The sequence below is a fragment of the Rattus norvegicus genome, chromosome 5, assembly GCF_021556685.1.
Source record: "Rattus norvegicus strain SHRSP/BbbUtx chromosome 5, alternate assembly SHRSP_T2T, whole genome shotgun sequence".
NCBI classification, from domain to species: Eukaryota; Metazoa; Chordata; class Mammalia; order Rodentia; family Muridae; genus Rattus; species Rattus norvegicus.
In genome coordinates this window covers 52,602,501-52,630,406 of record NC_141538.1, presented here as the reverse complement: position 1 = coordinate 52,630,406, position 27,906 = coordinate 52,602,501, and the positions used below count along the sequence as shown (strand labels likewise).

At 46.5% G+C, this 27,906-nt stretch overlaps 1 protein-coding gene across 1 annotated transcript in view; it reads right to left on the bottom strand.

Moving 5' to 3' along the window:
* Rragd (Ras-related GTP binding D) overlaps positions 1-27,906 on the bottom strand; it is a 35,875-nt gene that overhangs the window by 7,460 nt on the left and 509 nt on the right. The window contains 4 exon segments of the mRNA NM_001106641.2: positions 5,500-5,642; positions 6,995-7,109; positions 7,856-8,055; positions 12,953-13,248. Of these exon segments, the coding sequence (NP_001100111.1) occupies positions 5,500-5,642; positions 6,995-7,109; positions 7,856-8,055; positions 12,953-13,248 (754 nt within the window).

Sequence of the window (27,906 nt, the reverse complement as noted above, 5' to 3'; positions counted from 1 at the left end):
TAGTGTATTGCTCGAATTCATGAATAAGTGGCTAGAAATCTGACTCAACTGGAATTACACTAAACCTTATCAACGTCACCCAAAAGTTACAATGTAATAAACAGTTGACCATACTTAATTCTGATCACGCACTAGCTGCCAAAAAATACTCTAAACCAGACAGATACTGGGGAAAGGTTAAGCTTAATAGTAGTAATAATAATAATAACAACTACTACTACTACCACTACTACTACCACTACTACCACTACCACTACTACTACCACCACTACCACTACCACTACTACTACCACTACTACCACTACTACCACTACCACTACTACTACCACTACTACCACTACTACCACTACCACTACTACTACCACTACCACTACTACTACCACTACTACCACTACTACCACTACTACCACTACCACCACTACTACCACTACCACCACTACTACCACTACCACTACCACCACTACCACTACTACCACTACTACCACTACCACTACTACCACTACCATTACTACCACTACTACCACTACTACCACTACCATTACTACCACTACTACCACTACCATTACTACCACTACTACCACTACTACCACTACTACCACTACCACTACTACTACCACTACCACTACTACCACTACCATTACTACCACTACTACCACTACCATTACTACCACTACTACCACTACCATTACTACCACTACTACTACCACTACTACCACTACTACCACTACCACTACTACCACTACTACCACTACCACTACTACCACTACCACTACTACCACTACCACCACTACCACTACTACTACCACTACTACTACCACTACTACCACTACTACCACTACTACCACTACTACCACTACCACTACTACCACTACTACTACTACTACCACTACCACTACTACCACTACCATTACTACCACTACTACCACTACCACTACTACCACTACCACTACTACTACCACTACCACCACTACTACCACTACTTCTTGAACAAAGTTAATGAGAGGTAAACCAGAATCTAAAATCTAGGTAGGACAAACATCAAAGCTGATGCTTTAATCTTACAAAAATAAAAAGGGCTGGAGGGGGAGTGGGTGGGTGGGGCTCAAAGTAATAAAGAGCCTGAAGTGTATTTTCAAGGCTATGTGGGAATTTTAGCTTTGAATAGCATTTAAACTGCTGGTACCCACACACTTAAAAGTAATTTAAGTTTCGATTAGGTGAGCCCAGACGTTCAAGGGCAGCACAGACAATATAACAGCATCTTATCTCAGAAAAAGAAAGGGGGTGGAGGAGACAGCTATCCTGCCACATTTTTTCTTTCAGATACTGGCCAAAAGCCTGCATGTTTTCTGTGGCACCTGGGCTTTCTCACTCTCTGAATCTCCGCTCCCCTCTGCCATGCACCTACTTGCCGACTTCTATGACAGAACACGGCAGGTGTTTTGAACCCTGATTCAAAAAGGCATCTCTCTCTAGCCGTCTCCTTCCTCATAGCAGCTCCCAATACTTACAGCTGTCATGTCCTGTTTTACTTTCATACTCTAATAAAATGGTCCTTAAATTTAAAAAAAGAAAAAATATAGGGAAATTAGTTTTTGAAAGCGCCAATGAGCCCACTATAAACTGTCAAAGATTCAAAGCCACCTCCCATACTAGGATTTGAATTCAGGACCCTGTGCACGCTAGGGAAGAAGAGGTCTACCATTGAGCTGTATCCCAGCCAGCTTTAACAAAGAAATCTCCCAAGTGCAAGAGTTCAGACGTTTGAAGACATGTCAAGATGGTTTGAATGGGAATGAACCCCCCCGCCCCCCCCCATAGACTCATGAGTGTGAATGGTTGGCCCATAAGGGAGTGGCATTATTAGAAGGTGTGGCCTTGTTGGAGTGGGTGTGGCCTTGTTGGAGTGGGTGTGGCCTTGTTGGAGTGGGTGTGTCTGTGGAAGCCAGCTCTGAGGTTTTTAGCTTTGCACAGCCTCCTTCTGCCGCCTACAAACCAGAACTCTCAGGTTCTTCTCCTGTGCCACATCTGCCAACATGCTGCCACGCCCCCTGCCATGAAGATGATAGACTAAACCTCTGAAACAGTAAGCCAGCGCCAATCAAATGTTCTCCTTTATTATGGCGTCTCTTCACAGAAATTCCCTGAGACTCGTACTAACACTTTAACTCCCACCACACTATTTTACACATTATTTACATTGAGATGGGATCTTGCTACGCTCATGCTGCCCGAGTGGCTTTGAACTCTCCCACTTTCTGCCTCAGCCAATCTCCTGACAGCTGGGATTACAGGCATGTACCACCTCCCAGAACCCACAAGGGGACTCACAGCCATCAGAAACTCCAGTTCCAAGGGACCCAACAACCCTCTTGTAAACTCTGAGGGTACCAGGCATGCTCATGGTACATGCTGACAAAGCATGATATAAAAAGTCCCTAAAGCTAAGAACAATGGCTGTCTCTAGACAGTACGTAAGGCTACGTAAGGCTACGGAGACCTTGGCTTCTGTTTTTAGTTTAGATCTAGCCCAGGCTTCAGGCAAGGCCAGGTAAGTGTCCATCACTGAGCTCCCGTCCCTGATCCCAAACTAGTTTATTTTTTTATGCCTGTCACAAATAGGTGTTGTTGGGGTTGGGGATTTACCTCAGCAGTAGAGCGCTTGCCTAGCAAGCGCAAGGCCCTGGGTTCGGTCCCCAGCTCCGAAAAAAAGAAAAGAAAAAAAAAAAAAAGGTGTTGTTTTTACAACCACAGCAAGACATCAAACAAAATACAAGAACCAAAATTACAAGTAGAAATTTGTGATGTTTTACTATTAAAATTACACTCACTTTCTCATCTACAAGCAATGAAAACACAGGAAGATGGAATGTGTGTGTGTGTGTGTGTGTGTGTGTGTGTGTGTGTGTACACATGTGTGTGTGTTTACCTGTGTGCTGAGCTGCTAGCTCTATAGAACCCACAGCTGAGAGAGTCCTGCAACACCTAAGCTAATCTGCTGAAAGGGCAGTCAGTAAGACCTCCTGCCCCAAGGCCACCTCCTTCCTTGGTTGCCTACAAAGGCCCTCGTCTCACTTCTACCCACATCCCAACTCCTGCCTTGCCAGTTAACTGAGCTGGGTCACAGCGGCTTCAGTTAGCTGAGTGTCTTAGTCGGGGTTACTACTGCTGTGATCAAACACAACCAAAGCAACTTGGGGAGGAAAAAGGGCTCATTCAGATGCTCCCATGTCACTGTTCATCATCAAAGGAAGTCAGGACAGGACCTCAAATAGGGCTGGGCCCTCCCTCCACAAACACTAATCAAGAAAACGCCCAGCTGGGCAGCGGTGCTGAACGCCTTTGATCCTGGTACCTGGGAGGAAGAGGCAGGAGGATCTCTAAGAGTTTGAGTCTAGCTTGGTCTATAGAGTGAGTTCTGGGACAGCCAGGGCTAAACTGAAAAACCCTGACTCCAAAAATAAAAAACGAACAGAAAGGAAGGAAGGGAGGGAGGGAGACAGACAGACAGAGAGAGAAAGAGAGAGAGAGAGAGAGAGAGAGAGAGAGAGAGAGAGAGAGCAAGCAAGCAAATGCCCTACAGGCTTGCCCATTTGTGGAGTTACATTGTCAGTTGAGTCAAGCTGACATAAAACTAACCAGCAGTTAGTTCTCCCTGAATCCTGAGCCCTCTAAACACCAGCATCCACCATAGAAAAACCATCTCTGGCAAAGCCAGCTCCCTCCCTCTCCATGTTTGTTTTAGTGGGCAAAAGTAACTCTGATTAACATCACAACTCACTCTTGTCTAATTACCATGCACATAATAATGATGTTCATGCATAGCATTAAAAACGTGCGGATATCTGTGTTGTTCGCCATATGGTTACCATAGCAACTGAGACTGTACTCAGACTTCCTCAGCTCCCAAATCTCATTCAAGACCAACAACCACTTAACAATAACAGACTACCACAGGATCGGACTCTTGAGGAAGGTCTATTTATAAAGCTAGATGCCTATGTCTGATGACAATAATAAATTACGGCATGTACATGGACTGGAGGGATAGCTCAGTGGTTAAGAGCACTGACTGCTCTTCCAGAGGTGCTGAGTTCAAATCCCAGCAACTACATGATGGCTCACAATCATCTGTAATGAGGTCAGACGCCCTCTTCTGGTGTGTCTGAAGACAGCTACAGTGTACTCACATATAATAAATAAATCTTAAAAAAAATTATGGCATATACAATTGATCTAGGGTCTATCAGGGCAGGAACACTATAAACCTGTTAACAGTGTTTTCAATCTTACCGTCTAGGAGGTGAGTATGTTATGTGAACACCTGGGTTTTTTATGTACACGAGTAAGATAACACGGTTAACAGAAAACCTGACTGGGTAGGCAAAGAATCTTCAGATGGAAGACAGAAATGGCTAATCTTGGAACTTTAGAGGCTGACGGAGTGTGAGATGGGGTGACGCAGAGAGAAGAGGGGGTGAAAACACGGGGTCTCAGAGCACAGCGAGCGACAGGCTGACAACAGGGGGCAGCTCGCTCACGCTCCAACTGTACAAACTTGCCCACTAGCCTCTCAGGCATGCAGAGTGCTTCTATATTTAGCAATACAACTTTCTCCACTCGATAGATAATATTATCTCAAGCGTATAGGAAGTTTTGGTTTCTATGCATGTTAAGGCCACAGTAAATAAAAACAGGCAGAAGTCGTTTGCCAAGTTTTACAATTCTCTGCCCACCTAGGCGATCAACATCCAATGTTTAAAAATACTGAGCAGGTATTTTCTATAACAAAGGGGCTAATGGAAACATTCTTGGTGGCCTGCAGATCTATTTTTACCCCTTGGACGGCACTGTGTGCAGGATTTCCAGCATCAGGATCATTCAGACCAAGGTTCAAAGTCTAATCTTTTCATACTGACAGCAAAAGCGTGTCTTAGCAGGATTTCCAGCATCAGGATCATTCAGACCAAGGTTCAAAGTCTAATCTTTTCATACTGACAGCAAAAGCGTGTCTTAGAAACTTCTCCATCGGAAAGTCCAGTTCTTTATCTGTAAACAGCTATGGCATAGTGCCTGCCCCATAAAACAGCTGAGACTACGTGATGCATGCGACGAAGCTTGAACCACAGTTAGTAAGCGTTTGCTCAACAATTACTTTTTATTATTGGCATGTTACATGGCCTATTTATAGATCTCAGTCGACTAAAACAAAAGCATAAGTCAAGTGAATACAAAAATTCCACAGAAGCTATGAGAAGGAAAGCCGAAGGGTGGCCCTCCTCCCGTCCCCCACTTCTCCCTTTTTCTGCAGTGCTGAGGGCTGACCTCAGGACTCTGAGCATAACTGGGCTTCATCTCCAGCCCTGGGAAGGACAGCAGGACTAGAGCTTTAAGAATAATCAGATAATATACTCTCTCAAAACAAAAAAACAAAAAAACAAAACAAAAAAAAAAAAAAAACCCTGCTTCAATGACAATAAAAAAGAATGTGTTGCTTACCCATAAATACAAGAGATGTCAATCACCACATCAATCATGTCGCAGCACAGCTCATACGTCTGCATATCCACCGGCGTGCTGTCGGTTGCAATATAAATCTTACTGACCACGTCAAATAGAAATGCTTTTTCAATTCCAGAATTCTGAAAGGGGAAAAAAATAAAAAAGACATGCCTTGGGCTGGGGAGATGGTTCAGCACTGACTGCTCTTCCAGAGGTCCTGGGTTCAATTCCCAGCAACCACATGGTGGCTCACAATGGAATCTGATGCCCTCTTCTGGTGTGTCTGAAGACAGCTACAGTGTACTCATATACATAAAATTATTAGGAAGGAAGGAAGGAAACAAGGAAGGAAGGAAGGAAGGCAGGCCTTAAAGAAACAGCAAGTTCAGACTGCTTCATGGTTACATTTAAAAGAAATGATACTCCATCCCACCAATTAGGGAAGGGTGAGGGGCATGGAGGGACGGGACAGGAACATGGAGGCTGGGGTGGTATAGCGTATACCTCTATGAAATGTCACAGAGGAGCTCTCTAATTTGTACAGTCACTAGGCAACGATTTTATAACAAAGCGATTTTCTTTAGAGATTTAAAAAAAAAAAAGTGAATGGGGGCTGGAGAGACAGCTCAGTGGTTAAGAGCACTGACTGCTCTTCCAGAGGTCCTGAGTTCAATTCCCAGCAACCACATGTGGCTCACAACCATCTGTAATGAGATCTGGTGCCCTCTTCTGGCTTGCAGGCATACACATAGGCGGGCCACTGTATCCATCTATCTTTTAAAAAGTCAATGACATACATCCTCAATGTAATAAGAAAAAAGTCCAAGGACTTCTGGTTGTATGATTTTACTGCACTTTAAACTGTCACGAATTTTACGATGGACTTGAAAAAGAAACTGACCGCAGCATTAGCCGAAGTTATTTGTCTGAGGTAAACCACTCGGGTAGTGTTCCTAACCCCTGGCTCATCGGGCTCACCACAGACATGGTGTTAAACCTGTATGCAAGCACAAACCTCACTGACAGAACCAAGGGGTTTTAAAGGCATCTGCTTACATTTATTTACGTATTTTTTGTGTGGCTGGGGTGGTTGGGACTGCAACAGCACACATGTAGAGGTCAGAAGACGACTCTGAGGAAGGAGTTAGTTCTCTCCTTGTAACATGTGCTCCCATGGTTGCCATGGTGACACTGGCAACAGGTGCCTTCGCTGTGCCAACTTGCCAGCCAGCCCCAGAGCCAGGCTTTTTTGCTCCCTAGCTAAAACTGATGCTTGCCTCCCATTTGAACGAGCGATCCAAGCACACTGAGGGGAACGTACATTTTCAGAGTTAAAACTGAAAAGTTCTAAAACACGACGTAGGGGTGAGTGATCCTCTAGAGCAATACTGAAGTGGCCCGAAATGCAGGCAGACATTACAACTTTGGACTTTCTCCGTGTTGCTCTCGAATTCTGCCAATGACCCAAGCAGGAACAAAACTGTCTACTCACTGAGATAAAGATGTTCAGCAGATTCTCCAGCGTCGGGAGCTGCGGGATCAGTTTCTGAACCACTTTGCTAAAGGCTTCGAATATTGAATGATCGTATATGCTTGTCAGATAAAAGCTGAAAGAGAAGGCAGCGTTTCACCAGGCTCCATCTGAGCAGTCGTCTTGGGCTCTTCCACCCGCACCAGTGACCTGTACAAGTCTAAGGCACAGGCACTAGAATCCACGATGACCTCGTTCAGAACCAAGCATGCCCTGACAGGCGGCCCCCTCTGCCCCGAGTGCCAGAACCACGGCCATTCCTCACTGCCTGGAACGCCTCAGAGTTTGGCCAGCGTTATCCACGGGAGCAATCCTTACGTGCTGTGAGAGCGTCTACTCGTCACCTCTACACGAGCCTCTACAATGATCAGGAGCTTTTAAATCATTTTCATCTTCCAATTTTCAAAATCAACGATGCTGTGTATCATCTATCCTACCATCCCCACCAAACAGATGGGAGAAGTTTTCCTCTGAAACCCTATCCTAGTGATTTTAAGTCTCCTCTGTTCATGGTTAAACACCATCCTATTAGCAAGAACTATCACTTAGTGAGCACCCGTGAGCATCCCGGGTTAGAGTCATGGGTTTCATTGTGTTTCTCGTATGAGATGAGAAGTTTAGCTGTGACGACGTTGTTGAATACAGAAGGAAACAAACACTGCCTTTTACCAAAAGCATTTTAGCCAGTGCAAAACATTTTTGATCCTATCCCAGCGAGAAACAGGTGAACAGGTAAAATGCCACCATCTGTGCCCACCCAGCCAGTTCACACCCAGCCTGTGGTGACTGCAGCCCAAACCCACTTGCTCCAACCTTTCTTACCTCAGGTGAATTTTCTCTAACCCAGCATCGGCAAGGTCATCGTTTGCCCTCTGGTGAATGTCTCTTTGGGTTTCGATTTTGTGATCATCCGACAGACCGTCCACTTTATGAATAAACACCTCGAAGTTGATATCAGTGTTCACCTTGTAGGCCCTGGTCACAGTGAGATGGAGCCTGGCCAGCGCCTCCATATAGTCATCCTGGAACAAAGTTCATGCCTTAAGCTGTTTCCAGAACCTTCCACACACACACACTTGTCACCTCGAAACACATAGCTATCATCTCCGAAAATATTTTTTCCCGAACTCCCAACACCCCCAAAAAGAAAAATTCCGGCTTCACAAACTTCGAGCATACAAGCCTAAGTTTGTTAAGAAGATGCAGCTGGTTTGGGGAGCCATAGCAGAGACTGTTGATAGCTGTAAAGGCAAGGGCTCCAGGAAAAGGAACCGGACCAATACCTAAATCCTCCAAGACAGATGCCTCTAGCTTCCCGGGGCTCCCAAGGACCGTAATGGAGACTACAGATAAAATGAGGTTGGGAGGGAAGGTGAGAAAGGAGTTTAACACTAATCCAGAAAGTCAGCAAAGCCCCACTGGCTTTTGTACCTAAGCCACACAGGAAGTCAGCTCAGCCGTGCTTGTCTGTCTGTATACTCTGCCAGGGTGCTTGGTGCCACATGGCAGGGTGTGGATTCTTCCTCCAGGACTCCCACAGACAGTGCAGCCCCCAGAGTCTCTGCTTACTGCCCCATACAGAGACTCCTGGTCTAGAGCAATTGTTTCAAACACCACAATACTATTTTCTCTTCTTTCCTACCTCAGTATAATAAAATAATAAAACACCTATGCAACCATCTTTCTGTTTAGTAATCAAACTATCAGTGTCAGGAATGGTGGCTCACACCTGTAATCCTAACAGCGGGGAGGCTGAGGCAGGAGGATTGCTTTGAATTATAGGCCAGCCTGGGATATTCTTTGAGATTCTGTTTCAAAACAAACAAGTGGAGCTGGAGAGATGGCTCAGAGGTAAAGAGGCCTCTTCCAGAGGTCCTGAGTTCTAGCTGCTGCAACCACATGGTGGCTCACAACCATCTGTAATGGGATCTGATGCCCTCTTCTGGTGTGTCTGGACAGCTAACGTATACAGAAATAATTCTAAACAAACAGAGTTGTCGATGTAGCCCAATGAAAACCTTGCCTAGTATTCATGGTGTTCTGGGATGGGGTCCTGATATTATTATTTTTAATCTTTTAAATAAGAAAAACCTATGCTGGGCATGGTACCACATGATTTTAATTCCAGCATTTGGGAGGCAAAGGCAGGCAGATATCTGAGTCTGAAGCCAGCCTGGTCTACAGAGTGAATTCCAGGACGATGTCTGGGGAAGGAGGGGGGGGCGGGGAAGGGAGGAAGGGAAGGAAGACAGACAAACAGAGTGGGAAGGAAGGAAGGAAGGAAGGAAGGAAGGAAGGAAGGAAGGAAGGAAGGGGGGGAACTGAATGATGAATAGCAAAGCCCTTTGTCCTCTCCTCCTAAGTACTATATGAGCATATCTCTTCCACTCATCTCTTTACAGGTAGTCAACACTTGTATCCAAACAGTGTTCACACTGTTTCAAAAGTCTTGAGAGAAATGTCGGCTTGGAGTTGCTCTTGGTTGGGGGGCGCCCCCCACCTAAGGCGGGTACATGGTACCAGCAAAGATAAGTCTCTGAGATCAACTCTAGGCTCCAACTTGTTCTGTAGAGGAACATACATGCTGGGGTACAAGCCAACTCTAAAGATGATCAGACAGGGCAGAGGGATACTGGCGGTCCTCGATAACAACCAGCCAGCCAGCTTTGAAGAAGTCTGAAATAGAATACTAGACTGTTAGATACACTGGAAATACAATAGAGCCTTCCTTGGCAATCATTGCCCCAAGTGATTCTGGTATTAGAAACTTGGCAGAACAGACCAGGAAGAAGTAAACCAGAAAGGTTTCTTTTATTAGAACTTTCCAAAGCTTGTTGCAGGCTGGGAAGATGGCAGAGTGGTAATCTTATCAAGCCTGATGCCCTGAGTTCAGTCCACAAGATCCAGATGGTAGAATGGTCCCCCTCAGCCTGACCTCTGACCTCTACAGAGACATCATGGCATGTGCCCTGGATAAATAAGTGTTTAAAAAAAACCAAAAAACAAAAAACAAAACTCAGCTGGAGAGATGGCTCGGTGGTTAGGATCACTGACTGCTCTTGCAAAGGTCCGAGTTCAATTCCCAGCAACCACATGGTGGCTCACAACCATCTGTAATGGGATCCAGTGGGATCCAATGACCTCTTTTGGTGTCTTTTGGCTACAGTGTACTCAAATACATAAAGAGTGCACTCTACTGCATGTAAACTATGTCTCAAACATGCTGTGCCTTAAACCTTTAAGGAGAAAGCAAGCTAATACCCTTTGTATAAAATGACCCGATATACACACTATCATCAGACCCAGGCATAGAGAGATGGCTCAGCGGTTAAGAGCACTGACTGTTCTTCCAGAGGTTCTGAGTTCAATTCCCAGCAACCACATGACACCATCTTTAATGAAATCTGATGCCCTCTTCTGGTGTGTCTGAAGACAGCTACACTGTACAGTGTATATAAATAAATTTTTAAAAAACTGTGTCAGCATACCTGGCTCACACTAACAGATGAAGTAATATACAGCCTTACTGACTGAACCGGAGGGACTGAGCACGCTACAGGGTGGCTCAGCACCACCTCCAGTACCAGGAGGCCCAACATCCTCTTCTGACCTCTTTGGGCACACACTCAAGTGCATGTATGTGTTCAGGGACACACACACACACACACACACACACACACACACACACCCCACACATTTACTAACCTAACTAAAAGCCTGCTTCATGATTGGATAAAAATATCTATCTAAAAATATAAGCAAGTACGGACTAGAAAGATGGCTTGGTGTCTAAAAGGAACCGCTGTTCTTGCTGGCGACCAGAGTCTAGTTCCTGTGCCTGTGTGGAGCAGTTCACAGCTACCCAAAGCTCTCTCTGCGTCCAGGGGAGCAAACACCTCCGGATGCCACAAGGTCCTGTACTCATATACATACTCACATGTATACATGATTAAAAATGAACAAAAGTAAAAATAAGTAACTAAACCCATTTGGGGCGAAATTACAGCCCTATCGCAAATGGCTTAGGCAGATGTGCACTGGAGCTGCTACAGGACAATATGGTGCCTGAGTATTTACTAAGCCGTCAGCTCTGGGTGGAATCCACTTTCTCACAGCTACTTAAAACAGCTGCAGAAATAACCTGGGAGGCATTAGGGGAAGCCAGAGTTCCCTGCCCTGTATTGTGCACACATTAGCTGCTCCCTGGGCTCCCTGATTTACAGTGTGGGCAAACAGACAGGAGGGCAGATAGGCCAGAAAACACATTAGTACAAATGGGAGGGCCAGAAAATCAGCTCTCAACAGATCCATGCATACCAAGGGTCCAGGCACAAGCTTTGAGTGGACCTGGACAGAGTGAACCCTCCACAAGTCAGGCATGGCTCACTCCCTCTACAGACTTCCCCTGAAGGAAGAATGAATCCCTAAGGCACTGAGAGTTCTGTTCTCAGAGCCAGACACACACACATGTAATACAGATGTTACTTCTGTATTACACATACCCTGGAAGGTTGAACGGACTACAGAAGCGATTCATTTCTGGGAAACCTCTAAACCGCCACTCTAGACTGGGTTTGGCATTCTTTGGAGAACCTGCTTCCTTTAGGCCCAGGGAAAACCTCCAGCCTACACCAGAGTCTCAGGGTCCTCTAAGGACCCAACTGCACGCCCTCCACAGAATGGTCAGCCTGACCTCCCCTCCTCTTCCTTCCACTGAGCAAGGGATAAAGTCCCAGTTAGGAAATGGTGAGATCAACTAATGGCTGACAATGGGGCTCCTCACCAGTCAGTGGATCCCCATTCTTCCTCTACAGCCAATTTGAAGGAGGACTTACACGGATCTGTTAAAAAGCTACTAAAAATAATTTTTATGACAGAAAACTAGGTGATGTAGGAGGTACAGCTTGGGAGGATTTTAAAATCGTGAGTAAACGCTATGACAAAACCGGTATCCCCAACCTTATCATGAGAGCACATTTCTCAGTACTTACATGGGAGCAAAACACAAAGGTGGATCTGGTTATCCAAACAGAGGTATGAACTGTGGAAAAAACAAGGAACTATCTTCCTAGGAAATACCTACCTCACACTTTAATAGTCATCTATAAAATACATAAAATAGCTATAGTGATCAAATAGATACTAACAGTAATTTGATTCAAGGGCTAAATAAATGGCTCAGTGGTTAGAAGCACTGGTTGCTCTTTCAGAGGACGCAGGTTCAATTCCCAGCACCTACATGGCTCGTATTGTCTATAACTCCAGTTTTCAAGGAGATCCAATGTCCTCTTCTTACCTCTGCAGGCATCAGATATACACGCTGTTCACAGACATACATGCAGGCACAGCACCCATACACATCACAAAATCAAGAAAGTAATACTTTGATTCAGAAGAAAAAACTTCACTTAGAATCCTATCTACCTAGAAAGTAAACATTATAAAATGTAACCTTCAAAGTAAATTTTGTTGCAGAGAACTTGTCATTCCACATATCTTCTGGGATCTGGTCTCCACATGTGAGGTTAAGTGTGTTTGGGCTGTGACTAGACAGGAGCCTTTTCTCTGCTGCAAAGTCTGAGGGCTCTAAGAAATTCTGTTTGATAGTAAGACCTGCAGATTTAAAAGCCTAAACCACCCCACCAGGCCAGCAGGATCACTCAGCCGGTAGAGGTACTTGGTTCAGGCTTGAGCCTCTAATCCCAGGGGTGCAGGAAAGTAACCTCTGACAGCCCCAGCCCCACCCCCTTCCACACATCCCATACACCTGGGCTATGGTGCACTTGTGCTTACACACACTTGCATATGTGCATGACATACACGCCTATGTGTATAGACACACTCACACAATTTTACAAAAACAAACCACATTGCAAACAGATATAGGGAGGTAGGCGCTGGCTGTGAGACTCTACGTACCTGGGAGTCTATGACAAAGATCAGTGCTCCTGTCCCTCGGAAGATCATCTCATAGTCAAATGTAGGGTCAAAAAAGTCAATCTGCCCTGGGAAGTCCCAAATCTGGAAGTTGACAAAGCTGCTGTTGGAGACGTCTTCCCGGCAGATCCTGTTGGTACTCTCCAGGAACAGAGTCTCACTCGGGGACATTTTGTGAAAGACAACTTTCTGTATGGACGACTTGCCACTCCTCCTGAGACCCATGAGCAGAATTCTGGGCTTCACCTCAGTGCTGAAGGGGTCGCTGAAGTCCAGAACTGGAGAAACCCCAAAATGATATAAGGTGAGTTGTTCGTGAAGGCTAACGGGGAGTTTCCCCCTCCACCTCAGGTGGTCTATGACTCAGATGCTACTCTTCCAAACAGGGCCACCTGTACCACCAACCACGGAGAGGGACAGCATGGGGACATCAGAACCCTGAAAACTGCCCTAACCCCTTCATACATGCCGGTGCATGGGCCACCATCTCAAACAGGGACTCTGGAATACGAAAGCGGAGGCTTCCTGGAGCTCGATGCCTGAAAAAGATCAGGTCTTCAGCCATGCCCTCCTCTGTGTGGTTCAGACTGTCTATACACTAAGGAGGCACTCTTGGTGCATAGCCCGCAGGCTACTGTCCTCATGGGCCTGGAAGACTAGAACACAGCACAGATCAGAGGCTCTTATTTGGATTGTGAGATTTGGTGAGCCTGCCCTCTTCATCTGGTAAAATAAACCACAAACAGTTATTAACATTAAAATCAAAAGGGGTGGAGAGATGGCTCGGTGGCTATTTTGATGTTTTTCTAGACAGGGTTTATCTGTGTAGCCCTGGCTGTCCTGGAACTACCTCTAAAGATGAAGACCAGGCTAGCCTTGAACTCATGGAGATCCACCTGCCCCTGCCTCCTGAGCACTGGAATGAAAGGCTGGAGCCACCACCACGCCCAGCAAGTGACTGCTCCTCCAGAGACTTGGAGTTTGGTTCTCAGTACTCATGTCAGCTGGCTTCACTGCACCAGCTCCAGGGCATCCAACCTTTTCTTCTGGACCCTGTGGGTAACACGGTCAGGTGCACAAGCCCACACTCACATATACTGTCTATGCATAGTTTTTCTTTCTTTCTTTTTTTTTTTTTTTTTTTTTTTCGGAGCTGGGGACCGAACCCAGGGCCTTGTGCTTGCTAGGCAAGCGCTCTACCACTGAGCCAAATCCCCAACCCCGTCTATGCATAGTTTTAAAAAATAAAATTTTCTTTAAAAAAAAAAAAAAAGGAGCAGCTTTAAAAATGCATAAAATGTAATTGATAACGACAATAAACATTTCTCAGGGTTGTTATGGTAGTTAAGTGAATTCGGGGCCTAAGATAATTAAGACTCAGGCAGGTGTGGCGATACACACCCATAATCCCAACACCCGGGAGGCTAAGTCAGAAGAATCACGAGGTCTAGCCCTGACCCAGTCTGAGCCACACTGCAAGAAGCCTCATTCAGCCAGGATGCTGGGCGACTGGCCGTATACTGACCCTTACCTGAGACCAAATGGACCAAACATCAGCTCAGGAGCTAAAACTAAGCTCTTAGGAAAAAGCCCAAGTAGACATCATGACATGGTCTCTATGTCATGGAGACCAGGATCTGTTTCCTAGCTGTAACCATAGAGGAAGGAGGAGCAGGACAAAACTGTAAAAAGATGGCGCTGAGAGACGGCTCAGAAGTTAAGTGTACTCCATGTCAATGCTCTTGCAGAAGGCCAGCATTCAGTTCCAAGCACCTAGGTCAGGAGCTCAGTCACCTGTAACTCCAGCTCCAGGGGACCTGGCGCCCCACCCCCACCCCTGTGCCCCATTCTGGCCTGCTTGGATAACTCCACAGGCCAATACACACAATAATTAAAAAGAAAACAAAAACAAAAAAGTTTTGGTTTGGTTTTTTTTTTTCTTCCATTTTTCAAGTCAGAGTTTCTCTGTGTAGCCCTGGCTGTCTTGGGAACTTGCTCTGTAAACCAGGGTGTCCTTGAACTCAGAGATCTACCTGTCTCTAACCTCTCAAGTGCTGGGATTCAAGGTGTGTGCCATCATGCCTGTCTATGAGACCCTACGTCAACAACAAATCCAAAACATATGCCCAAACAAAAACCTGTACATGAATGTTCACCTAGAATAGCCAAACCAGACACAACTGAATTAATGGTCGCCAACCCATTAACGAGTACCTAGACTGTGACATACTTATATAATGGAACATTAATGAGCCATGAAAAGGGGGTGGGTGAAGTGCTACAACAGACAAGCTTAAACCCCCGAGCTATATACTATAAAGGGGATGTGGAAATACAGTGTAGGAAGCACAACTCAATCTAGGAATTATTTAATGACATTTCTTCATTTACAGGAGGGAATGGTATGCATACGGAAGTCCAACTCGAGAAGAGTCAGTTCTTGACTCCTTCCCCCAAGTGGGTTCAGGTGGCCAAATCCCACTTTAAGAAACAACTCATCCAGGGGTTGGGGATTTAGCTCAGCGGTAGAGCTTGCCTAGCGAGCACGAAGCCCTGTGTTGGTCCCCAGCTCCAAAAAAAAGGGAAAAAAAAAAAACAAAAACAAAACAAAAAAAAAAAACAAACAAAAAAAAACATTCTCACCACACACCTCCCCCGAGTCACACACCTCCCCCCACTACACACCTCCCCCCACTACACACCTCCCCCCACTACACACCTCCCCCATCACACACCTCCCCCCACTACACACCTCCCCCCACTACACACCTCCCCCATCACACACCTCCCCCCACTACACACCTCCCCCCACTACACACCTCCCCATCACACACCTCCCCCCACTACACACCTCCCCCATCACACACCTCCCCCCACCACACACCTCCCCCCACTACACACCTCCCATCACACACCTCCCCATCACACACCTCCCCCCACTACACACCTCCCCCATCACACACCTCCCCCCACCACACACCTCCCCCCACTACACACCTCCCCCCCACTACACACCTCCCCCCACCACACACCTCCCCCCACTACACACCTCCCCCACACACCTCCCCCCACCACACACCTCCCCCCACCACACACCTCCCCCATCACACACCTCCCCCTTACCATGCCCGCCACCCACCCCCACATCGTTCACCTCCTCCAACACCCCTCCCCCCATCCCCTATCCCCAGCACCAGGCCTCTGGTCTTCTCTAGTTCACCAAGTGGCTGATGATGCTACAAGATACAAGCTGTGATCTAGGGTAGGAAATACACCTAAGGGTTCCTACTTCTTCAGTGACACATACACAGGACTGCTGTGACAAGTCTACCTCAGGAAATTAGACCACAGACTTAGGTCACGATAGAGCCTTCCCAAGCTGAATCCCTGAAGAGTGTGCATTATAAATTTGTCAGACTGGGGTTGGGGATTTAGCTCAGTGGTAGAGCGCTTGCTTAGCAAGCGCAAGACCCTAAGACCCTGGGTTCAGTCCCCAGCTCCAAAAAAAATAAAATAAAATAAAATAAAATAAATTTGTCAGACAAATAAATACATACAAGTGGGAAGTCACCCTGAAATCCTAAAGTAACACGAAGACAGTGGGAGGAGCCTGCAGGCCGGGAACCAGAGTGTAGAAGTTCCTACTACAGCGCAGGGGGCTCAAAGGGCTCCATCTTCCTCACAGGCCATTTCCTCAAATGCTGAACACGTAAGAAATGCCCAGAGGATACGGGCTGGAGACATGGAAAACGCAAGAGGTCCAAAGGATCCAAAGAACAAACCCCAAGTTCCAGAGACGGAAACTAAAGAGAACAACGACTGTCTCAGCCCGTGAGCAACCCAAGAAAGGGACAGGGATTCTGGATATAAAGTACTGTGGGGGCAGGGCCGACGGGATGAAAGGTGCGCCCACAAGGAGGGGAAGGGTGAGCTGATGAGGAGAGAGGAAGCCCTGGAAGCTGTGAAATAAATACACATGGGTGACATTGGGGTTGCCACTCAGAAGTCCCAAAAGGGCAGGAACAGCCGCAGGTGCCTATAAGCCCCGTGTTCAGGAGGGGGCAGGTCAAGGCCAGTTTGTACAATATAAAGCCTTGTTTCAGAAAACCAAAGCATCACACAGATGCACGCACGCACGCACACAGGCAAAGAAAAACTTGTACAAGAAAGCTCATCCCAACTTTACTCATAATACTCAAATACTGAGAACAATTCAAATGTCTATCAAAAGGTAAACGATGAGCGAATTGTAGCACACCATGGCAACACAGAGAATTAACCCGGGGCCGGGTACCTGCCTCGTATGCCCGAGGTTGCAAGCCAGATCATGAGCATCTGAAGAAAGGGAGGCGAGGCAGAAGTTGTCTGTGCTCACAGATGAATCACAGAAAAGGCTCCAGTTCCCTTTTTTTTTCTTCACAGATTTCTGAAACAACATAAACTAATATACAATGGCAAACGGCAGTTCAGTGGCAGCCTGGGGCCAGGAAGTAGGAGTGGAAGGGACTCCAAGGGGTTAAAGCAATGGATACCGTGTGTGTGTGTGTGTGTGTGTGTGTGTGTGTGTGTGTGTGTGTGTGTGTGTATGTGTGTGTGTGTGTGTGTAACAAAGGTGTAGTTACTGATGCAAACTGCACTTTAACACAGGCGATTTTAAAATGCAATCCCAAGGAAAAGTGAGCCCCGGTTCTCTTACTACTTACTTCCTCCCAAACAACACATTAGATGGTGAAGGGCCTCTGGGCCAGCCTAGGGAAGGGCTTGGAATCCAACTGAGGACATCAGGAAACAAACATCTCTGTCAGCTAAGCCTCTCTTCTAACGACCATTCTCTCTGAATACAACCCTTCTTTTAAGAAACAAAACTCAAAACATCACAAGAACTATCTACAAGAATATCCACTAGCTAATTTGCTAGATGTGGGTGTAGTTCTGGCTTCAGCCGAGCCTTGTCAATCGAGCCTGGGGGGCGCGGGGGGTGGGGGGGTTGGTGGCAAAGAAGACCTTTGTGAAGAAGGATGGTGTCTGTCAGCTTTAAAAGCAAAGAATGAAGTTAGTAAGTGAAGCCGGACATGCAGCTGTCCCCGCACACGGAGCTGGATTTTCCTGGCTGCCAGAGTCCAGCACAGACACTAACTGTAGAGTGGAGAAGCAGCAGCCAGGTCAGCAAGGTGCCATCAGCAGGGATCCCTAGAGAGCTGGGTGACGCATGTGTCACTTTAATTGAATGTCTACATGCACACGGTGTGCCAGGGACTGCTTTGTCTCACTTCTGCAAACCTTTCCTGGCTAGTGAGGAGTACCCAAGGGATCTGGGTAAAGAACCAGCCTCAGGTCACAAGGCTGAATAGATCCTCCACCACAGGAAAAGCAGACCATCTCCTTACCATGCTCTACAAGGGGGCTTCATGTCAACCACACAGCCTTAACATCAAAGCTCTGTACTCCTCATTTATAATAGGACACATTGCCATTGTTAAAAAAAGAAAAAAGAAAAAAATGAAACCAACAGCCACAGTGCTAAATAGCAAATACACTTAGAAGGAGCTGAGAGTTCTACATCTTGATCCAAAGGCAGCCAGGAGGCCACTGTATTCCAGGCCGCTAGGAGAAGGGTCTCAAAGCCCACCCCTTCAGGGACACATTTCCTCCAACAAGGCCACACTTCATAGTGCCACTCCCGGGCCAAGCATACTCAAACCACACCGTATTGTGAGCCACCATTGAAAAAAAAATAGATTAGTATACCATCGCTGAAGATCCAGTTTCTTTTTCATCAGATTGAGTACTGCAGACAAATCCTCCCCCCTCCTCTTCCTTCTTCACAGTTAAGTTCTATTCATAATCATAAACTTAACTCTGCAATCCAGGCAGACTTGGAGGGGAGAGAAGCAAATATGAAACCCTAAGAACTTCAGTGAGAGCAGAAGTTATACATGAGGTATTTATTGCTGGCAGATGCAGTGGGAGCTCTCCTGAGCTACAGAGCCGTTCACTCTCAGCGATAGGCATCTTCTTGCTGGTCTTATTCCTGGACCCAAAACGCCCAGTGGCTTCCACGGTGGCCACGCCTTCTTTCACCTTCCTTGTTCGCCATCCAGCTGACTGATCTTGTCAGTGCAAATAAAAAAACGGGGAACCATTCATGTTTGGTACAGCATGTCTCCATGACAGACAAGATGCCAGGACCTATAGGCTTCAGAATGATGGTCCCATCCTCAATTGTTTCCCTGTAGATGAATGTGCTGCCAGGGCCATTATGACGTGTGACGTTACCACCCTGGTACATGAATCCTGGAATGTTCTGGGAAAGGAACCATTATATCCTAGTCCTTTCTCTCCAGTGTGGAGTTTTGTGCTGTCTTTGGGACTCTGTCTACGAAGAGCTTGTGGCCCAGTGGCTTGTCATCCGCCATGATATCAAAGAATATGGTTGAGTTAACCATGGCTGCAGCAAGTGTTAACAGGGGACAGTTGTGTCTGTAAGAGAGCTTTTTTTTTTTTTTTTTTTTTTTTTTTTTTGAGACAGAATAACCCTTAACTCCCTGTAGAGTGGATCATGATCTCAAACTTCTGATCCTCCTGCCTCCACCTCCTAACTGCTGGTATTACAGGCTTGTACCACCAAGCCAGGCTTATGGGGTGCTATGGATTGAATCCAGGGTTTCCTGCTTGGTAGGGAAGCACTCTACCTTTCCAAAATCTGCTTAAGAAACCCCAAGGGCCTGAAAGGCAAGGTAGACAGAGCACCCGAATATGTAATATGGGGGGTAAGGAGTTCATATCCTTTTCCAAGTGCTCATGGAATGTAGCTCAGAGTCCCTCAAAACACTTCCCCATCTCCATAACACCAGAAAGAGCTCCCATGAAGAAGTCAAGTGCCTCAACCTCCTAGAGAGAAGGGCTCTCCACCAACATTTCCTGGGCATGCCTAGTGGGGCAGCACAGGACTGGTGAGGATAAATGATGAATGCTGGCAGGTGCTCTACACGGCACGATACCAGAGGCTAGCACAGAAGAACAGACAGGGAGCTCCAGAGAGGGCTCTAAAAAGTGGCAAAGGGAACATAGATTTTTTTTTTTTTTTGGTCTCTGTTTGGAGGCTGCTGTTGACATGGGATGAAACATGTACAAGGGTACATGCTCTTAGTTCATGCCCTGAGTGCCTCCCAGTGTGTGGCAGGGCTGCAGATACAAAGAGAGCCATCCCTATGAACAGGAGGGGTAGAGACTGGTGCACAGTAACACTTACGAAGCTAAAAAGTCAAAGCCTTAAAGAGGAAGTGTGAAGGACAGGGGTATCATAGAGAGAAAGGCTGTTCCAGAAGGAGCTACAGGGATAGAAGGACAGGGTGCATCCCAAAGACAAGAGAAACCACAGCCAGGAGACCCTGATGCTATCTTCTCTCTCTAAACACTCTTCTCACCCACAGCTGGTTCTCCCTCCCCATCCCAGCCACTCTGGAATGACCTCGAATGTCTTCTTGCCTCACTCACTTCTCTACCTGAGAGGCTATATCCCAGACTTTCCTTACTCAGTCCTGCTACACCAGCTCCTTCTCTGACCTAAGCCATACCCCATCACTTCCTAGCCAGAACCTAGGTCCTTTAAATAGTCCTCACTACACAATTCTTACTTTGCACATCTGTCCTGTTGCTTTCCTTGTCTCTCTCAGTAAATACCTCTGAATAAATTAGCTGACAAAACCCTAACAGGTGTGGATGAGAATCCCCGAAAGGAAGCTGTGTCTGCAAAGTCTGACCAGTTAGAGCTGAGGTGCAGGCGAGCAGTTGGAATACCCCAGGTTCAGAGCCTAATTATGCCTTTTTCTGGAGTATTGTTAGCCCCCTTAACCGCCATTACTTGGCCACTTCTGTGACTGGTAATAAAAAACCTTTTGGAATGCACCAATTTCTCCTAATTTGGATTAATTGGCTTCCATCAATCCAAAAGCTAAGAATGTCATCAGATAGCATCTGAGGCATATACAAGATTCTCCCCCCGTTACTGAAACCCTTCACTGATGCCCCTGACAACATATTTTTAAGATGTCTTGGTTTGTAACTCTTTGTTCTGTTATTATAGCTTTCCTATGTTAGAACAGTCTATTCGGGAAGACCAAAAATTTGTTCCCTTGCCATAACCAATCATAGTAGCTCCAGGATAAACCACTTGAGGTGAGAGCTGTTTTACATGACAACGAAGGCTAGCTAGCTCACCAATCGGTGCTGGGATGTTTAGCATTTAATCCAACATCCAGGAGGTGATCGATAAGAATACAAGATGATGTCATGGCTACACCCCCATTTAGGAGGTTCTCTTCAGAACTCCAACTCCCAACCAAGGAAGCGTCTGTGGAGGGCTCAGACAGCAACGGTTCCAGGGGCTGGGAGACAGTGGTTTCAGTGCATGCACGAGAACACCAACCTGACCCTTAGAACGTGTAACAGGCCTGGCAGAGAGAAAACGACACTTGTGCCTGTCAGTCTGATTATCAGACTATTCTATTAACAGTGGACCCCAAAGAAAGGGGAACTTCCCAGGACTCTCATGCTGGAGAAGGAAAGGGTGCCAGCCAGAGGGTAAACTTGACTCTAGGAGATCCCGTTTGATTCTAACACACCTTGTCAGACCACCTTACAGGATGAGACCCAAGCCCAGACGGGACGGATTCACAGTGGGTGGGGCCCATCTGCACCATCCTGACCCTGGGTGGGGCTGCACACACAGGCAGAGCTTTGGACCAGGACTCAGAAAAGACAAGATTTGGGAGCTCTGCTGGATCTCCTTGTCCCTCTTCACACGATGACTACAGTGAGTAGATCATTTTCCGCCTTCCACTTTTAATTGGCTTACTGGTGATGGGTGGGGGCACAGGCAGAAGTGGGGCATGGGTGCTATTCACTTTTAATCCCGGGACACAGGAGGCAGAGGCAGGGGAGTTTGAGGCCAGCCTGGTCTACATCGAGTGTTTCAGGACAGTCAGGGATATGTAGACCTCGTCTGATATTTAAAAAAAGGGGGGGGATGATGGCCAGCATTTATAACCGTGGCTAGCGTGATGAAGACAGACGCCAAGTGCTTGCAGCCCAGCCAGCCTAGTCTGTTTGGAGATTTCCAAGCCAAGTGAGAGAACCTATATATCTCAAAAGACAAGACACCGAGGAGTAACACTCATGGTTGCTCTACGCACATGTGCACGCACACTCACATATGAACACACGCAACTTCATGTCTGGAGCTCCACTGTTAAGAGCACTTAATTGGGCTGGGGATTTAGCTCAGTGGTAGAGCGCTTACCTAGGAAGCGCAAGGCCCTGGGTTCGGTCCCCAGCTCTGAAAAAAAGAACCAAAAAAAAAAAAAAAAAAAGCACTTAATCGCTCTCACAGACCGGGTTTAATTCTCAGCCACCGCATGGCTGCTCACTCCCTAGTTCCAAGGGATTCAACGCTCCCTTCTGATTTCTGTGGACAGCAGCACACACTCAGGGGACCTATGCACATGCAGACAAAACGCTCACACATAAAAATAAAACATTTAAAAAAAAAAAAGGAAAGATAAATAAATAAAAAAGGAAGCAAACTGGAAGTCTGACCCGGGCTCTTGGAACTGGGGGAAGTGGTTCAGTCACTCTGCTCAGGTAAAACTAACCAGGGTCAGATTTGAACACAGCAGATTTTCCCATCTGCCACCCGGCCCTGATGCTGCCCAAACTCCCACAGAGCCCAGCTGATGAGCCAGACCGGTGAAGACCCCATCGGACAGACCCTGTTAGCCTGTCAGGGAACAGCAATTAGAGGAAAGGGTTTACCTAGTTGGATATTATCAGTCTTTAACATTTCAAAATTATCCAGTAGCCAGCAGAGCTCTCTCTCCCCCAAACCTAAGCAGCTTTGCAAAAAGAGATGGATTTGTGCCATGAGCACAGGGCTGACCTGTGGGTAATGCTGAACTGAGGGAAATGAGAGGAAGAGTGGCAGGGTGTACTTCCTCACATGGCTAGCTCTTCCTCAGTGCTGCCTAGGCTCCTGGAGTCTAGGGCAGTCAGTGTCCGCAATCTTCCTGCTGCTCTAACCCTTTAGTACAGTTCCTCACACTGTGCTGACCCCAACCATAAATGTATTTTCATTGCTAATTCGTAACTGATTTTGCTGCTCTTACGAATTATAATGTAAATATCTGATATGCAGGATATCTAATATGCGACCCCTATGAAAGGACCTTTCAGCCCCCAAAATGGTCCGGATCATAGGCTGAGAACTGCTAGTCTAGGGCTTCTCCCTGGGGAAAACAGGAAAGTTCTCTGCATGAACTCTGGCTCCTGACAGTGGATCCTTTAAGGCTGACCTCTTAAGTTTGAGGCCAGGATGTTTTACACAGGAAGCTCTAAGTCAACTAGAACTTAAGATTAAAAAAAAAAAAGTCTATGCAGAATCAAAATCTTATATAAAATTCTCTCAATTCATACTAGTGGGGAACTAAAAAAGCCTGATTGAATAAGTAAGTACTTAATACATATTACTCAGTTACAGCTCTAATGTGTTGCGTTTTACCAATGCTTCCTCTAAGGAAGTGTTCTTAGGAGCTTTTTAAAAATTGCTTGAGAGAAACTCAAGGCTGCTTTTCAGAAACCTCTTTTACACACTGAGAAAACAAGTTCTTCTCAGATCTATAAGAAGAGAATCGAACCGGCTTCTCAGACCAGTAGTAGAAAGCCTGTTAGATTCACAGCAAAACTGGGGAGAGCCACTGTCACCAGAAGAACTGGGGAGAGCCACTGTCACCAGAAGAACTGGGGAGAGCCACTGTCACCAGAAGAACTTTAGAAGGCTTGACAGAGGAGACAGAATTCTTAATCTGTTTAATTTTTAAAGGGGTAAGTGGCTGCGGCCATGAGTTTGGATGCCCACGATCTGCTTGTTATAGCAAGATATAATACTATATATCTGTATCCCAGTGGGCTACAGTGAGATAGGGAGTGAGGGAGTGGACAACAGTGATGCAGTGAGGGAGGCTGAGACACTGAAAGCTCTGAGGCTCCAGGGCCCAGCACTAACAAGTCATGCTGCCTCAAATAAGGAAGAAGGTAGGGACTGATTCTCAACAGTATCCAGGAATGGCATGTGAGCTCTAGCATACACTTATGAAAAATAAAAAAGACAGTAAGGCAGGCAGACAGACAGACACAGACACATGCACACACAAGAATAAAGAAGGTAGGAACAAAACACCAGGTGATGTAGGAAGCCAAGCTGCCCTGCACAGCCGTGGGGATGGGGCGGAGTCTAAAACAAAGTAACACCTGGGACAGAGGCACAGAACCCTTTGAAAGGCAAGAAGGTCTTTCAAGCTCACAGCCCCACTTACCTAGCACTTGACTATGCTTCCCCACGTTCCCATTACACTACCTCACACCTGTTCTATTAAAACAAGAGTGACGGCGTTAGGGATTTAGCTCAGTGGTAGAGCGCTTGCCTAGGAAGCGCAAGGCCCTGGGTTCGGTCCCCAGCTCCAAAAAAAAAGAACCAAAAAAACAAAACAAAAAAAAAAAAAAAAAAAAAAACAAGAGTGATCTAATAAAAGTACAGCATCGGGTGCAGTTCAGGCCTTGAACGGGTGGGTGATCCTGGTGCCCTAATCTTTGGAGTGTGAGAGCACAGGCTTATTATCACCACACCCGGCTTATCAATGGGCTGCGGGTGGGACGGGGTGGCTTAGCTGTATATCCTTCAGGGCGGATCAGCGGCTCACCCCCTGGTGACTCGAGTAACAATCCAAACTGTCCGTCAATTCCTCAGACTCCAAGGGGCACAGGCCACTGTGAAAACAGACCAGATTCGGGGACACTGCGGTGAGCTGAGCAGCCATCTTCAACTTTCCCCTAGAAGTTAAGCACTTTAGGGAAAACCTACTTCCTAATTAAATGATGGGGGGCAGGGGGGCAGATAATGGGGATATCTTTTAATTTTGTTGTCAGTTTTTAAGGCACAGTAATTTACCTTAGCAAATTTAAAGTCTAGGTGTCAAAAATGAATCGTCATGGGCTGGACAGATGGCTCAGCGGTGCGCTGAGTTCCACAGGTCCTGAGTTCAATTCCCAGCAACCACGTGGTAGGTCCCAGCCATGAAGCCCTCTTCTGGCATGCAGGTGTACATGCAGCTAGTGCACTTACATAAATAAACGTTTAAAATAATCACAATTTATAGCACAATTATGAGTTTACATGGGGTACGGGTGCTGAGGCTTGAAGCCAGGAGCCAGGGCAATTGGTCTGTGGGGTACGGTAACATGTGTTCACGTGTTGGTGTTATACACATGTATGTGAGTGAAGCCAGGTGAAGCTTGTGTACCTTCCTCATTCTATCGACCTTATTCTGCCGAAGATCTGTCTAAACCTAGAGCTTGCCAACTTACCTAGGCTGGTTATAAATAAGCTCAGGAGTCCTCTTGTCTTCCCTCCCCAGGAACATACAGGCACAAAGCCCCCCAAAACGGATGCTGAGAATCTGAATTCAGATCTGCATAGCAAGCACTTTACCCATTCTGCCCTGTCTCTGGCCCCTCTGGCCCTTGTTTTTGTTGTTGTTGGGGGTTTTTTTGTTTTGTTTGTTTTGTTTTATTAATGGTTTAACCATAGTCCCTACTAGGGCAGCACTTGAAGGTTAGAGACTTGCCTTACTGTCAACAACTTCTGAGAAAGAAGGGTTAAGAAGGGGAGTAGTCCTTAGAGGAACTAAGCTGCTTGGAAAACACCCCTGCTGCTCATGAATAAAATATGGAGTGGAGCCAAAGGAGAGGGACATCCAAGTCTCACCTTAGAGGTGGCACTACATTTCCACGCTTCACGGTAAAACTCATAGGGTAGTCAGGTTAGAAATGAGACCAGGGGCCTCCACAGAGGTGAGAGGCAGTAGTACTTCCATCTCCGGTCTTGCACAGCTCCTGACAAAACTCCTGTCAGACCCTATCCATCCCAACTTCCCAGCACCTGAGGTTACTGACTTGATGGGGGAAATGCCAGAGCTCCATTAAATACAGTCACTAAATCTCATCTGTCAGGAAGCGGGGGGGGGGGGGGGGGGGGGGGGGGGGAGAACTCACTCCTGAGCTGCTCTTTTCATCTCCATCCTTTCTCAAGTTAAAGAAGGCCCTGTCATCCTCACTCTGTCCCTTAAACTTGAGAAGAGATAGATACATACGTTACCAACGTTTAAACAAAAATGGATGGCCCAGCAGTTAAAGCACTTGATCTCTTCCAGAGCACCCACGTTGGGTGCTCAGAAACTCCTATAACTCCACTTCCAGGAGATCTGACACCGTCTTCTGGCTCTTCTGGGCACCTACATACACTCGAGCGCACACTCAAACATGCACAAGCACACAAACACACATAAATCTTAAAACAAAACCAGCTCGCCTTCAGAAGGACACAGAGCAGTAAGTCTAAATCCTTGGCCTGCCCTCTCCCAGTCCCAGCTCCCGGGGAAGGAATCAGTTGGCAGATTGTTACAGGAAGTGCTGGCTGTGGAAGGCAGATTTTCTGATAGTTTGCTTCAAGGCCGAAACCAAAGAACAGAAGCCAAAATGGAAAGTGTTCAAAAGATAAAAGATCAGAAATTAGCAGACCACCTGTGTACGACAGAAACCAGAGCAAAGCTAGGCTTCTGCAGTGTTTGCCAGAGAAGAAATTACCATGCACCCTTCCCACCACGTGACTGCACTGTATCCTTTTATAGCAAGATTCCAGGATTCTGCCTGAACTCCCAATGGGGCAAGGGCTTGGGGGATGATTACCAAAGCCATCAAAACCTAGCTGCAGGCAGGTTTGCCTTTAGATTAACTGCACTGGGGGCCTCCCATGCTGGGCTCTTGGGGGGGGGGGGGAGCCTTTGTTTCAGGAATTCTTCCCTTAGGCACCGCTTTACTTTCACTTCAAATTTTGCCAAATCGAATTTCAAAAGAGCTCCCAGGTTCTCCAATAAAAAGACTACAGGAAAATAAACAGGTTCTGCCCCTTCCCTGCAAACTCTCTGGCCCCAGGATAGTATCAGATAACTGGCTTTTTTTCCCTCTAGAACAGGGTCTTCTCTCTTTAAACTACAATAGGGAACTACTGTGCACCTATCTTTTCAAATGCCTTGCACATACATCCACATTCAGCCTGTCTCTGGGAGGATCTTACTGTATGAGTCTAGCAAACGCTATTTAATAATAAAGTACCTGAGCAATTTAATTTAAAAAAATAAAACGTGGCTGAGCGATCCACCGTGGGACCAATTAAGGGGAGTGCGGATGAGTGAAGCGCAGAGGTGCACACCCAAGTTTAAATAACGCAGAACCAGCACCAGTCATCCTCTCTGGAGAAAAACTAGAAAAAGGGGTGACTTAGAAGCTGTATTTCAACTGCCAGGCTCAAGTCTTAGTCAACTTTATTCCCTTTCTGATTCACTGATGCAAAAATCAAAACTGTCTTCTGAGAAAGGCTTTGTAAAATAAGTTAAAGTTCCGTTCAATGGATTCTCAATAAAAGTTCTTCAAAACTCCGGTCCTGGGTACTTTGACTCCTCAGTTTCTTCAGTGTGAGACATTAAGATTAGTCCTTTCTCTGGGATGTTTACAACCTACTCCGAGAATGTTAACAGCCCCATTCAACTGACCTTTTAAAATGACCTTCCGCTTTTATGGAGAATTTTTTTTTTGAAAGAAAAGGAAAACATTCTGGAATCCTAAGCTCAACTTCTTTGTGTCCCAGGAATGAAATGCAGGCAGCCCCCATCCGAAAGGCTAACTTCAGCTCCTTCGGCAACAACAAACAGTTGGCTTCAGGGGCCAAGGATTGCTCGCCCGGTGCCCACTCCCCGGTACGACACGAGATGCATTCGGGGTGTCTGCAGACCAAGAACCCAGGTCTCCAGGGAGACGCGGATACCACC